The sequence below is a fragment of the Carassius gibelio genome, chromosome B21 (genome assembly GCF_023724105.1).
Source record: "Carassius gibelio isolate Cgi1373 ecotype wild population from Czech Republic chromosome B21, carGib1.2-hapl.c, whole genome shotgun sequence".
NCBI classification, from domain to species: Eukaryota; Metazoa; Chordata; class Actinopteri; order Cypriniformes; family Cyprinidae; genus Carassius; species Carassius gibelio.
The window spans coordinates 23,583,824-23,597,842 of NC_068416.1; the positions used below are offsets into that span (position 1 = coordinate 23,583,824).

General features: G+C 36.9%; 1 protein-coding gene across 5 annotated transcripts in view; it reads right to left on the reverse strand.

Moving 5' to 3' along the window:
* Nucleotides 1–3,797, reverse strand: part of LOC127986121 (proteasome subunit beta type-7-like) — a 52,939-nt gene extending 49,142 nt beyond the window's left edge. For 3 of the 5 annotated variants that reach the window (XM_052588346.1, XM_052588349.1, XM_052588350.1), the window contains exons 1-4: nucleotides 3,632–3,797; nucleotides 2,641–2,734; nucleotides 1,683–1,780; nucleotides 1,432–1,572 (exon numbers count right to left, since the gene is read on the reverse strand). In XM_052588346.1, the coding sequence (XP_052444306.1) occupies nucleotides 1,432–1,572; nucleotides 1,683–1,780; nucleotides 2,641–2,734; nucleotides 3,632–3,693 (395 nt within the window). In that variant the 5' untranslated portion in view covers nucleotides 3,694–3,797. The remainder of the gene's footprint in view (nucleotides 1–1,431; nucleotides 1,573–1,682; nucleotides 1,781–2,640; nucleotides 2,735–3,631) is intronic. The other 2 variants (XM_052588348.1, XM_052588347.1) reach the window with 1 other exon arrangement.
* Nucleotides 3,798–14,019: the final 10,222 nt, after the last annotated feature.

The following is a 14,019-nucleotide window of genomic DNA, read 5'->3' on the forward strand; positions in this document are numbered from 1 at the left end:
TATGGCTCTGTGTGACGTTAGATGGAGCGGAATTTCCTTATATGGGTCCTAAGGGCACTTCTGCCGGAAGAGCGCTCGCTCCCGTATAGCAGAGCACTGAGAGCACAACAGACTTCACTGATCAGAGCGAGAGCGTCGCGAAATGTCACAAAAGAAGTGTGTTTTTGGTTGCCAGGGCAAGACAACCCTGCACAGATTACCAAAAAAAAAACAGCATTAAGGGACCAGTGGATGGAGTTTATTTTTACAGAGCATCAACGGAGTTGTGCAAGTGTTTGTGTTTGTTCCCTGCATTTCGAAGATGCTTGTTTTACAAACAAGGCCCAGTTTGATGCCGGATTTGCACATCGTTTATTTCTTAAGGATAATGCAGTCCCAACGAAAAAGGGTCACGATCGTGTGTTGGAACCGCAGGCGGTGAGTAAAACTGCTTCAAATATCTCTGTGTTGTTAACTTAGCTATCAGCGCGTAAGCACATCAAGTAAATAACATGCGATGTTGTCATCAAACTGCACTTTCCACATGTACAGCTTAAAAAAAAAAAAAAAGACGACAAAGTGGAACTTAGTCATTTTCCAAAAACCGCTAAAGCAAATATATATACAGTTTCAGTACATACCACATAGAGACGCTGTTGTTGTTGCTGCTGCTCTTTTTAAATTTCAGCCTCTGGATCTGATTCTGTATCATAAATATACGCTGAATCTGACTGTTAGCCATGGTTTGTTTTGTCCTCAAGCTTCCAAACGCTCTCAGCGCAAAAGCCTACTGCCGCTCGTGATTCTTTAGCTCCGCCCACACGTCACGCCTACAGACGCTCGTGTTTTTCCGGGAAAAATCGGTACAGACTATCTTTCTCTTATGAATATAATAAAACTAAAGACTTTTTGGAGTTATGAAGGATGCAGTACTACTCTATAGGTACTCAAGATTAACAGGATATTGAGTGAAAACAAGCATTTCACCCCCCCTTTAATATTTTTGTGGAAACCATGATGAATCTTTGGAGATTCTCTGATGAATAGAAAAGCATTTAATTGAAGCACAAGTCTTTTGTAACATTATGAATGTCTTCACTGATGAATATTTTTTTATATTTTCTTTTACTTTAAATGGTAGTGTAGTGTGGTTTCCACAAAAAATAAAAAATAAGCAGCACAACCTTTTCAACTTTGATAACAAAAAAGTGTTTCTTGAGCAGCAAATCAGAATATTAAAATGATTTCTGAAGGATCATGTAACACTGAAGACTCGAGGAATGATGTTGAAAATTCAGTTTTGATTTCCGCAATTTCAAATATGAAAGATTATTTTAAATGCATTTCACAATATACCTGTTTTACTGTATTTTGATCAGCAACTTCCAGCCTTCATTCAAAAACATTTAAAAAACGTAATTCTTCATCATGGAGCGAGTGATGATTCATTACCTGAAGAGCATCTGTTTGAGCATGCGGTTGGCGGTGGCGACTCGTGGGAGACGGCCGGTGGACAGAGAATGGAGCTCCAGGTTGGAGGAGATGATCTGTGTGGTCATCTCAGTGTCCGCCGCGGTACCGGCTCCACAACAGCTACAGAACAAGAGGAAGAGAGCCAGGTGGTTTCAGAACAATGGCAATGGATTTCAGGGATTGTAAATTAGTCATTCTAAAACGGTCTATAATCATGTGTTTGTACTCACTATATGTTGGGAGAGATGTAGTGAATTTTAGAGCAATTCTTATCCGCGACGATCATTCCTTCAGTCGCACGAGTGTCTGCACCTAAAACAACACCATCCTGAGAGCGAGAGACATGATTTTTATGAGGCAATCTTTCTTCTAGGTCACCACTTTTTTTGACAGAAATTAGGATATTAAAGGGTTAGTTCACCCAATAAAGAAAATTATGTCTTTAATGACACCCTCATGTTGTTACAAACCTGAAAGACCTCCGTTCATCTTCAGAACACAGTTTAAGATATTTTAGATTTAGTCCGAGAGCTCTCATTCCCTCCATTGAAACTGTGTGTACGGTATACTGTCCATGTCCAGAAAGGTAAGAAAAACATCATCAAAGTAGTCCATGTGACATCAGAGGGTCAGTTAGAATTTGTTGAAGCATCAAAAATACATTTTGGCCCAAAAACTAAGACTTTATTCAGCATCGTCTTCTCTTCCGGGTCTGTTTTGAGCACATTCAAAACACTGCAGTGATGCTGCTGATGCGCCCAATAACAAAGATAATATGTCAGCAGCGCCACTCCAGTGTTGTGAATGGGCTCACAAAAGACCTGGAAGAGAAGACAATGCTGAATAAAGTTGTCATTTTCGGACCAAAATTTATTTTCGATGCTTCAACTAATTCTAACTGGCCCTCTGATGTCACATGGACTACTTTGATGATGTTTTTCTTACCTTTCTGGACATGGACAGTATACCGTACACACAGCTTCAATGGAGGGAATGAGAGCTCTCGGACTAAATCTCAAATATCTTAAACTGTGTTCCGAAGATGAATGGAGATCTTACGGGTTTGGAACGGCATGAGGGTGAGTCATTAATGATTTTTTTTTTTTTTTTTGTGAACTAACCCTTTAAGTTATATTTACTTTTTCTACCATTTACTTACTTATTATACTCATCTATGCTTTTTCTTACCTTGTAAACGACTCCACAAATGGTGGTGCCGGTTTTACGAGCAGCAGGAGAGCTGAAACCGAGCTTATTGATGTCTGCCTCCAGAAGAGCATTTCTATAAAAACACAAAATTTCATATTTTTTTACCCAACCTAATTGTTTATTCAGCCCTATATATTTAAACTCCACTCTTTTATGAACTTAGATAAGATTCCAAATTAGCAACAAAAAAGTAAACTGCTATTTGTTTTGACCGGTCAGCATGTTTGTGTATTATTTTTGACACGTACTGACAGCATGTCAATAACAGATTGATTGATCCCCAAAACTCTCCTGACAACTAGTGGACGCTTTTAACACACACTTATATCAGCACACTTTTGAGGTTAATATAAAAATATTGACTTTTATGAAGAAACGACCAAATGAGGCCAAACTAATGAGTATTTTATAACAGAAAGGATTCATTACATTACAAAACAAAAAAAATAAAAGCTTCTTCTTTGTTGTTACAAGGCTCAGTGGTGTAAGTTACCACGTTTCCGACTCTTAATTTTTCTCGTCGTTATTAATCAAATATAAATCGTAGAAAGATTTGATGAATTAAAAGACGTTGTTTTTAATGTAAAAATGAATAAACTCGTGTAATTAGAGAGTTTAAATTTTCATTTAGACTGAACTGCGAAATCGATTAGCGCGGGGTTGAAGCTCGCCAATAACAAAAAAAAATCTAAACAATAATAAACAAAAACACGTTAAGTGTAGAAAACCTATTTCTAAATTAAATACATAGAGTATTCTATCAATTGATCCGTTTTTCATTGAATAAAGCCGCTATTTAAATGAGTTTGGATAAATTCTCCTGAGTCATTTACACAGGCCGTAGCTCAACCGATCGCTAAAAGGCCTTTAAGACACACTCAGACTCTTTATTGTTTCACCGAATCCGTAATGTAAAAACTACCCCACTTCACCGGCTTAATTCCTATTTATATAAAGCGATAAATCTCACCTCTTGCAGTTTTCGAAACTGAAACCGCCGGGGTAATACTGGCACACTGAGACGGTCGCCATGATTCTGCGGTCCCGTTTCCGGGAAGCGCGAGATTAGCTTCCCTCTGTGTTACACGCTTGAGCTTCCGCGCCCCACCTCACTTCTACGCATATGATTTCTATAGCATAAGCGCGGTAGGAACCTATAGAGCAGGAACATATACCATGTAACACGTGCTTCTGCCCCACGCTCTCGCTAATCGTTCCGATTCAGATTCTAGAAACAGCCGACGTGGAAAATCAGCGTTTACATTCCCCAAATTACTGTGAAACGTTATAGTTATTGTAATATAACCACCGCTACTGTACTATAGAAAGATATGGAGTGTTGTCACACTAAATGGACTCACCTGTCACAATGAGAACCTGGGTTTTGTAAGTTATTTCAAGGAAATGTAATGTCATTTAATGTCTAATTTAATTTCAAATATGAAAGAGTGAGTAATTTTGCAACTTAATGGTTTAACTGATTCGGAGTTTGAAACGCACCATTGATCTTGTGTTCTTTGCTCGCTTTCTCTATATGATTTATTCGTTGCTTGAATAACCATGGAAATAAAATCATTACAATTAATAAGCTTAACTTACAATGTTTTTAATTAGATTTTGATCACGTTAAATACAGATCCCGTCGTATTAAAAACATGACATAACACCCATTATATGGTAGCCTACTTGTCTAAAATAAAAGTTTATGATGTGCCTTATTAACAGATTACACTTACATTAGCTATAGCCTTCCACCTGGAGAGAGAAAAAAAAAACTTTTCAAAAGCTGGATGATGATGAAGATGATGATGAGATCGGATCTCTGTGTGGAGAACTGGTTCCTTGTGCAAACAAAAATCTCACTGCTCACTGGATTATTACAATTAATGGCAAAATGAATGTTTGGAAATGTAAACTGATATTTCCTACTGACACACTACAGCAAAATATAGAAATAACTGGCTTAAAACCATAGCTGGAGAAAATAATTTCAGCCACCACTAATACATGACATTTTTAGATATTTTAAATTCAAAACATGAAAGCATCCAACAAAATACCAACACCAACAAACTTTGAGTTTAACGTTTTATCCAGTATGTTATGATGATTACACATAACAGGAATGACCCGTGAAACTGGTTCGGATGGATGAGTTCATAACACTCAGTGTTCAGTTCTACATGTGGCCTTTAGAAGGCAGTATACACTCAGATCTTATAAGTATGCCTACTGGAACAGGGTAAGGAAGAGTCAAACTTTTCTATACTGTTCATTTCCCATATTAAATTGGAGATCGTAGTCTTTCTCTTGAGCAATTCATTACCAAATTTGTCATCTTACTCTTTCCTGAACACAAAATTCAGTTACGACTGGCTTTGTTAAAAACCATTTAGGCGTACATTTCTGTATGCCTTGATGCCTGTAGTTATTTATCCAGCTATTAGATGAGACTTCACTGAATGTTTAAAAATATGAAATACTTCCCTTTGAAAGAGAATTGAATACAATAAAGAGAAATAAGCACAAAAGACTCCATCAATCTAAACGCGCTCTTCTCATCCACTCGAAACGAAGCGAAACAAAGACTAGCTCGAACAGTCCAGAAAACTGCAGAGACTGCCTGCATCCCCGTGTGTTTATGTGTGTGTGATTGGGAAGAAAAAAATGACAGCTTTCCTTTCATTCGTTTTTTTCACCACACATTCTCCTCTTTATTCCAATTCCGCCTGAAAGGATACTTTGAATCATAATCATGTTTTGCATTTTTAGTGCTCTGAAAGAATGTGTGTGAATGCATGTGTTTGTGTGTGTCAGAACTGGTCAGTGAGGACATACTTTTACATGGTTGTCATGGAGACAGTATTCAGTGGGAGGATTCAGGTGTAAGGTGTGCTATCTCACGCTGAGCTTCCTCCCTATTATAGAGCTCTGCTAAATGCCCTGTACATTAATGATTGAGTCATATGTCAAGATATTTTATGTTTTAAAAAAATCTTATGTTTTAATCAGACAAAAATAGTATTTTATCTTTTAAGGATAACATATTGCAATCTTACACAATTATTTTGTGCACCCTATGTTTCGGTTTGCTGAATGTCTCTTAAAGAAATAGTTCACCCCAAAGAATTTCCCCCACTTCATGCTCACTCTCAAGACATCTAAAAGATGTAGATGAGTTTGTTTCGTCATCAGAACAGGTTTGGAGAAATTTTCACATGCTCATCTATGTAGTGAATGGGTGCCGTCAGAATGAGACTCCAAACAGCTGATAAAAACATCACAATAATCCACAAGTAATCAACCTGTCTCCATTCCATCAGTTAGCATCTTATGAAGCAAAAAGCTACATGTTTGTAAGAAACAAATCCATCATTAAAGCATTTTAACCTTAAACTATTATTATTATTATTATTTTACAAACATGCAAGCTTTTCAATTCACACAATATAAATGGATGGTTGTGTGGATTACTGGTGGATTATTGTGATTGTGATGTTTTTATCAGCTGTTTGGACTCTCATTTTGACGGCACCCATTCACTGCAGAGGATCCATTGGAGAGCAAGTGATGCAAAACTCAATTTCTGTGATTCAAATTACATTTTGGATGGCCTGAGAGTACATTTCCAACAGAGTTTTTGAAGCAAGAGAGTCTTGAATTCAAAATAATTAATAAAAAAAACCTATCAGGTTTTTGTCAAGGGAACCAGGGTGATGCTAACTTCAGGTGCCTATACAAAAATGCATCACCACAGCCTTTGTTTACTGGCACAAACATTTGACCGTAACTCTAAAACCCTCTTGAGTACTAAGACTTTTTACCACTACAGTAATACAAGAGCACACTTGCAATCATACATTTCTGGCTAACTCTCTCTATTTCTTTCTCTTTTTCTACAGTAAATCAGAATTAATGAGCAGATCTGGGCAGATGTAAGAGTCAGATCACTAATTAAACAACATAGGAAATTACTCTTCTTGAGAAAACTCTTGCATGTGAGCGTGTGGAAGATTTATAGACAGGGATGATGTGTAAACAAAGCCTAACCTCTATCTGACCCGTCCTCCTGGCATAACATGAAAAACATACACATCAGACAAAAAAAAAACACACTTCGCCAAATATTGTCTATATATATTTCTATTGCAGTATATGCACAAATATGTATTTTATGATGAAACAAACACATATTCTCAGTAATGCGCATGTTATGCACTTCATAAATACTGATTAGATTTATCACACAACGCACACCAGATGAAGACTTTTCTTCCTCACGGATGTGATAAGTGTCACTCCCACAAGGATCCACAGGATGTGTGGGACAAACTACACACACACAGGTTTAATATAGTGTCTTCAGACAATGAAAGCAGTGTTAGCAACATTGTGCTCTCCTTCTGGCCTCATCAGTTCAGGCATCAGTTCAACGAGCAGAAGTTAAGACACTAGACTAATCATATAATTACATTTAAAAAAAACAAACATATATACCAAAAAAACTAAACAAATAAAAAACAGTATATATATTTTAACAGTGTAATTAATATCTGCTTTGCCAGGCATAGTCATTAAACACCATTTTGGTATTACAAAGAAAGTGATGTGTTCCCTGTATGCCACCATACACTCAAGCGCTACACTTCAAGTAACACTTCTGTTTAATCATTGTTTATCCGTTCTGGCATATAGTGGTAGTTTAGAAAGAATTTAAAGAATTACATTTTCCCCAGAAATCCATATCCACATTTTTTCAAGACATGTAAAAGCTTTTAAAAATCATGAGTAGGCTACTTAACGTGTTTTATGTCGTTGAATAAAATTGAACATATCTTAAAGGAAAATAGGCTCATTTTCCAAATTGAGTTTTACTCAAGAAACTTAAAGGGTTAGTTCATCCAAAACATAAAATGATGTCATTAATGGCTCACCCTCATGTAGTTCCAAAAAGAACAAAAATTATGACTTTATTCAGCATTGTCTTCTCTTCCGGGTCTTGCGCTCACAACAGACCTGGAGGAGAAGACAATGCTGAATAAAGTCGTAATTTTTGTTCTTTTTGGACCAATATGTATTTTCGATGCTTCAACAAATTCTAACTGACCCTCTGATGTCACATGGACTACTTTGATGATGTTTTTCTTACCTTTCTGGACATGGACAGTATACCGTACACACAGTTTCAATGGAGGAACAGAAAGATCTCAGACTAAATCTAAAATATCTTAAACTGTGTTAAACGAAGATAAACAGAGGTGTCACGGTTTTGGAACGACATGAGGGTGAGTTATTAATGACATCATTTTCATTTTTGGGTGAACTAACACTTTAATTGCCATAAAATAGGTGCAACAGGCGCAATGATATTATGCAGCGCCTGAAAATAGTCCCCTATTTTCATTTTCCATCGGTCCTAGTATATACAATGTAACTACAGAAGAGTCAAGTTTTAAATAGGAAAAATATAGAAACTCTTCGGTCATTTTTGAGCGAGTTGCTAACAGCATAATCAGATTCAATGGTCTATGCTAAGCTAAGCTAAAGCTAAGCTAAGCCTTTAAGCTTGTATTAAGGCACATTCACACCAGGGATGCTGTAACGATAAAGATAAAGTTTTAAAAGTTGTTCTAGTTCAACAAGAAGAGAGTAGTTCACACAGAGTCCCGATTATAACAACAACAGCATATATGAACGATGTCGGGGAGAACAATTTGTAACCAGATAAAAACACTGACAGAATCCACTTGACTTTAAAACATATAAAACGGCAGACTACAAAACTGTATCATTTGCATTTCTCACATGTTTGTCAAAGCAGTGTTTTCAAAGCAAGAATGGTTTAGGTTAGTTTAGGTTTTGATTTAAAGTAAATTAAATGGCATTTACGCTTAACTAGAATATGTGTTTACTGGTGCGATGGTAGCCAGGACACTGGGAAAGCGGTTCTTAAGTTGTTGAGCTGTCCTGGGTCATTTTGATCTCTCAGTTTCCACAAGGATGATGGGTAATCTGATTATATGATGTCATCACAGCACAGGTAACAAAACACTGATTCGTAAAGAAGCATATACAGAACACATGTATGGACATAAGCTTAGTCACTAAGCACTTTAGCCCTGGTTATCATGACAGTTCTTCATACACTGACTGAGCCTTAGTGTATGAAGTGTGCGAATCCAAACCCTAACCTGAACTCTAACCCAAACAAATCTATAAGCCACAGGTTTCACTGGGATCCTCACTGGGTGTTTCTCAAATGTGTGTGTGCCTGTCTTAAAGAAACAAAGACTAGAGAAACTGACGGGAAGAGCTCAAATGATCCGGTATCAAACAGTTTGATCAGATGCAAAGGGTTGTCATGGTAACCTGTGCCAGGCAGGTGGCACGGAGCGGACAAGGTCATTAAGTTTTTGATGTAACTTGGGACAACCGCAGATGGGCACTCTCTGATCAGATAGCTAAATTCACCCAAGGTTAATGCTGACACACACATACACACACACACACACAACTGCCACATAGATGCTGGTGTATTTGTCTTTATAGTCAGTAAAAATCTGACAAGCACCTCAGATGTTCAAAGACAGTCAAGCCACTGTTTACTGACAATGAAGGAAATGTGTTAGTGAAAATTTATGCTGAAAATTATGTCAACATCTAAAAGTTGTGAATTAAAATGAGAACACAGTCCACAGCTGTCTCTTTATTTTACTGTCATTAAAAGAGTTAGTTAGCACCATTGAAGTATGAGTATTGTATTGATTATCAACCTGTATTTGATATTTTTGTTTTATATGAATATTGGATATTTAATTTACATTCTAATTTCCCCTATTTTTGTATTTATGTGAACCAATTAACACTCAAAACACACAATGATTTAGTAATATAATCTTGAGCCAAGAAATATCAAGATGAAACTATGTATCCTATACTGTACATAATAATGATATGATGCCTAACTTCAATTGTAGCGTTTAAAATGATAGATTTTAGCTTTCAGTGTTTATTTTTAAAATTTATTTAGAATTGAGATTTGGGCTTACAATTTCATAAGAGGGGTGAAAATATGAAGGAAGAAAAATGTCACCGAATCAAGATTATTACAGGTATATAAAATAATATTTAATAATGAGAAGAAAAAAATAAACTCAAATAATACTTGAAAAAAAAAATAACTGAAATAAAATATTTAAAAACAAATCTTAATTCAGCTAGCTGCTAATTAAATATTTTCAATATTAAATTGATGTACTAAAGTAACTAAAACTAAAGTTGAAACCAAAATAAGAAACTCTAATAAAAAAATCAATAAAACTATACTGAAATTTAAATAAAAACAAATTCAAACTATTAATAAAAATGTATTTTAATCATTTCTAATTGTTTTAGTTTTATCATACCTTTGTTTTAGATTTTTTATTTTTAAAACTTTTTTTTTTTTAATGAAATTTTTGTAATATAGTTCAATCAAGTAAAATTTTTGGCCCTCTGCAGTAAAACATTTAAGCAACAAAAGAATATAAAAATGTAATATCTGCAATTTATTCACTTATCAGCCATAATACACAAATAATTATTGATTTATTTATATTTTAATATCAGTGCAGCAGCATTTTGAACAACATGAGGGTCAATACATAACTTGAACATTTGAACATGACATCACATCCAGCCTAGGTCACGGGATGTGACATCACTGGTTCTGACAACAAAAAAGAACTATCTATTAAAAGGACAGAGATGTGATATACAGGAGGATGTTAGCAGAGGTATCGAGCTGTTCGTTTGTGTCCTTTCTGAGGGTGAAGGTTTTTGGGTCTTCAGGAAAGCATCCATGTGAAAAAGGTGGTATGAGGTCTTTCATGTCAAATGACCAATTAATGGAGCTGAAGAGGCCCTTAAGTGTGTCGTGTTTGCACACACCCTCCCTCAAACACACATACACTCTCAAACGTCCACACACTGGCTGAAAAGACCCATTTCACGGCTCTCTAACACATCAGCCACTCACACACCTGTTCCCACGTCCACTCTCTCACACAGACACACGCTGCCCTGGCACTAAACCAGAAGCTCTCACGTTAATTGTGTCCTGACTCTCACTCCGGATCTCTCAGGTGCAGTACTGAACCCTCTCACACACTCACACACATACACAACCATGCACGCGCACACACACACAGCTCTTTGAAGATCTGTGAAAAGAAAAATGATTTTTTTTTTCGTTTTAATTTTGCACTTTCAAAAGACCCAGCTGTGCTCTCCCGCTCTCCCCCTTTTCTCGATTTTCTTCCTCTCCTTGCAAAGGCTCTGTGTTAGATTGTAGCACAGTATAAAGGACAGAAATTAAATTGTATTGACTTGGATGTTTATTCACATATTTTTATTCAATAACATTTTTGTTTTACTTAATATTATTTACATTTAAATACCATGGAATCTGTAAAGACAATGAGAAAACAGTTTTTTTTTTTATTCTGGTTTTACTTATTTGTATATTCACATATAAACGTGTACTCTTGATTATTTTTCAGTAAATGAATCTTTCTTGTTATTTTATAGATGTAATTTTAGAAATATGGTGCATTTGCTATTTATTTTATTTTTAAATGTATTAAATTAAATTAAAATATATATTTATTATGATAAATACAATTATATTATTAATATTATATATTGTTTTATTTTTGTGCTCTCTCTATCTCTATATATATTGTGCACTGCATTAAATAATTTGGTTTTAATTTTTGAATACAATGCCGTAGACTACTTCTACATTTTTCTTTATGAAAAGAGAGTGGATAGTTAAAGTCATGCTTAAAAATTTAAAATCAAACTACACACCATTAATTTAAAAGAAAGACAGCATAAGCTCAGTTTTCAGGCAAAACTTTAAATGATAAATATGTTATCTAATGCAAACTTCTGCAAGTACTGTAGATTTACAATGCTTTGAAATATCAGTTCCAAAATACAATCTGTTGGTACACTGACTTAGTCTGATACTTCTGCTTTGGACATTAGGTACATTTAATAAGGCACATTTCTTTCTCGCGCTCCCTCTGAAGTTTGGAAGGGTTGCCAGGTTTTCACAACAAAACTCGCATTTGAAGAGAGTTTCTGAAGCCTTAGGGGTCGTTCACATATGTTTTGTGCACTCATGTTTGTTATTTCCAATGTAGGCACGCGGTATCGCACCGCATCGAGTTAAAAACATCTCAACTTTTCAGAGAGCCGCAAGCGCTCTGGTCATGTGACAATAACTAACCAATCAGCTTCATCCTTCGCCATAAAAACATTGAAAGCTCAGCCAAGATGAAGGAACAGCTGACCATAGCTAAATATGGATTGCCATTTTGAAATAAATTTAGTAGCAGAGCTACTGCAAGCGATTTTCAATGCTGCAAATCCATTTATCTTTCCTGAAATTTCCGCGTCTTCATGGAGAGAGCGAGTCATGGTTGCTTAGCAACAGCAGACGCCTCATGGGCCTTTCACACAGAACGCAGTATGCATCATTTGCGTGCTTGCGCACACGCCGTGGTCAAAGTTCAGAATAGTTCACCTTTTGCCACTGCACTCTGTGACGATTACCAGCGCGACCAATAGAATCGGGGGACCCAAACAAGCATGGAAATCAAAATGGATGAACGGCTAGTACTTGTGTGTCAGACTTTCCTGAGCTGTACGATACAAGTTTGAGGTCGTACCCACAGCCTCTTCTTCCTTGCATCTCTCTTAATTCTCATCAGCTGGACTATCGCTATCCCTCGCTTCTTCGAAAATGGGCAAAGAGCATAGACAGTAAAAGAAATGGACACAGCGACCCCATTGGATTCAACTGAGACAAGTGAAGTCAATTAGAAGCACGCACTTCCTGGGGGTCGGGCGTGCTGCGCAGACTCAAACTGAGCTTGATGAAGTAGATGTCACGTGAGCAACCTGCAAGTCTTCTAATCGCTGTGCCAAGAGAAATCTGAATCACCCACCGAATCTTCCAGAGAAGGCGAGCGTGAACAGGGACAAATTTTGGTAAGTATTCTGATTAATTATCTCCCTTGACTTTATGCCTCCACGTCCCCCCGATAGCCTCATAGACAGTAAAAGATTGCTTGCGAGCTTCTCCTCCTGTCCATACGGGAATTCTCCTCCTGTCCATATGGTAATTTTTCTACTGTGCGACAGAAGGTGTTTCTCAATGTCAAAGAAGGATCCTCGGAAGCCAGTATTTCGATGATGCTACGTCATCGACATCCTAACCCTAACTTTCGTTCGAAAAATATGCCATACACAGGAAAGGATGCATATGTGTATCCTTCACGCTCTTCGCGCTCTCAAATCACCCACAATCCTATGCGCGCAGCTTTGCTATCAAAAATTCCAAAATGTCGAATGTTAGCGGAGTCGGGGCGTTAACGTAAGTAAAGTTTAACGTTAAATGACAGTACAAATTACTACCATATTGATATTGTAAATTATACAAATACAAATGGTTAACGGAACAGGAACTGTCATTTAACAAATGTTAACTTGGTTGCGTCATTGGCATTTCTTTTATAAATAACTAGTTAAGTTGTCCAAAGTAATTTAACGATACAATTCACAGTGTTATTCAAACGGACCTTTTCACTGACGTAATGACGCAATTACGTGCACTTACTAGCCTGTTCCATTTACGTGTTCTCCGAATGCTAAGGAAGAGTCTCACCTAGCCTCTGAAGGAAGTGACTTGGAAGGATCAGTCCTGCCACGGAAGTATCATTGACATTGAGAAACGCCTAGAGAGTCACTGGTCATGATGCAATCGTTAGCCTACTTTTTACAAAAATTGCTTCTACTGGACCATAACGTAAGATACAAGGTAATGGAGCCTTTTATAAAAATTTTGTCTTTCTTTAGAAATAATTAATATTATTAATAGAGTCTTTAAACACCTCAGATGTAAAGTTATTCGCTGTCAAAGTGACGCCAAAATGAATGGGAGTCAATGGAATGCTAACAGCAGGTGGGGTTCCGCTAGCCAATGGCGGCGCCCAGGGGTTCTTCAAAAAAATATGAAACCCTGCCCCCCTGGCAAAGAGGTGGGAGCTGGTTGCTGAAACCACGCCCAACTAGATCAACAGAGGTGACAGCAGCAGCAATCCACATGTCACTCAAGTGGCCAAGCCCTTAATTATGAAGAACTTTAAGGCTTTAAACACATTTTTTTTCTGCTGTAAAATCGGGGATTTTAACATTGGGAGTCTATGAGATTGACCCTCTTTTAGAGCCAGCCTCTAGCGGCCAGTCTGTGAATTGCTGTTTTAGTCACTTCCGTGTTGGTTTCAAGAGAGAGACCACATGATTGCCGCT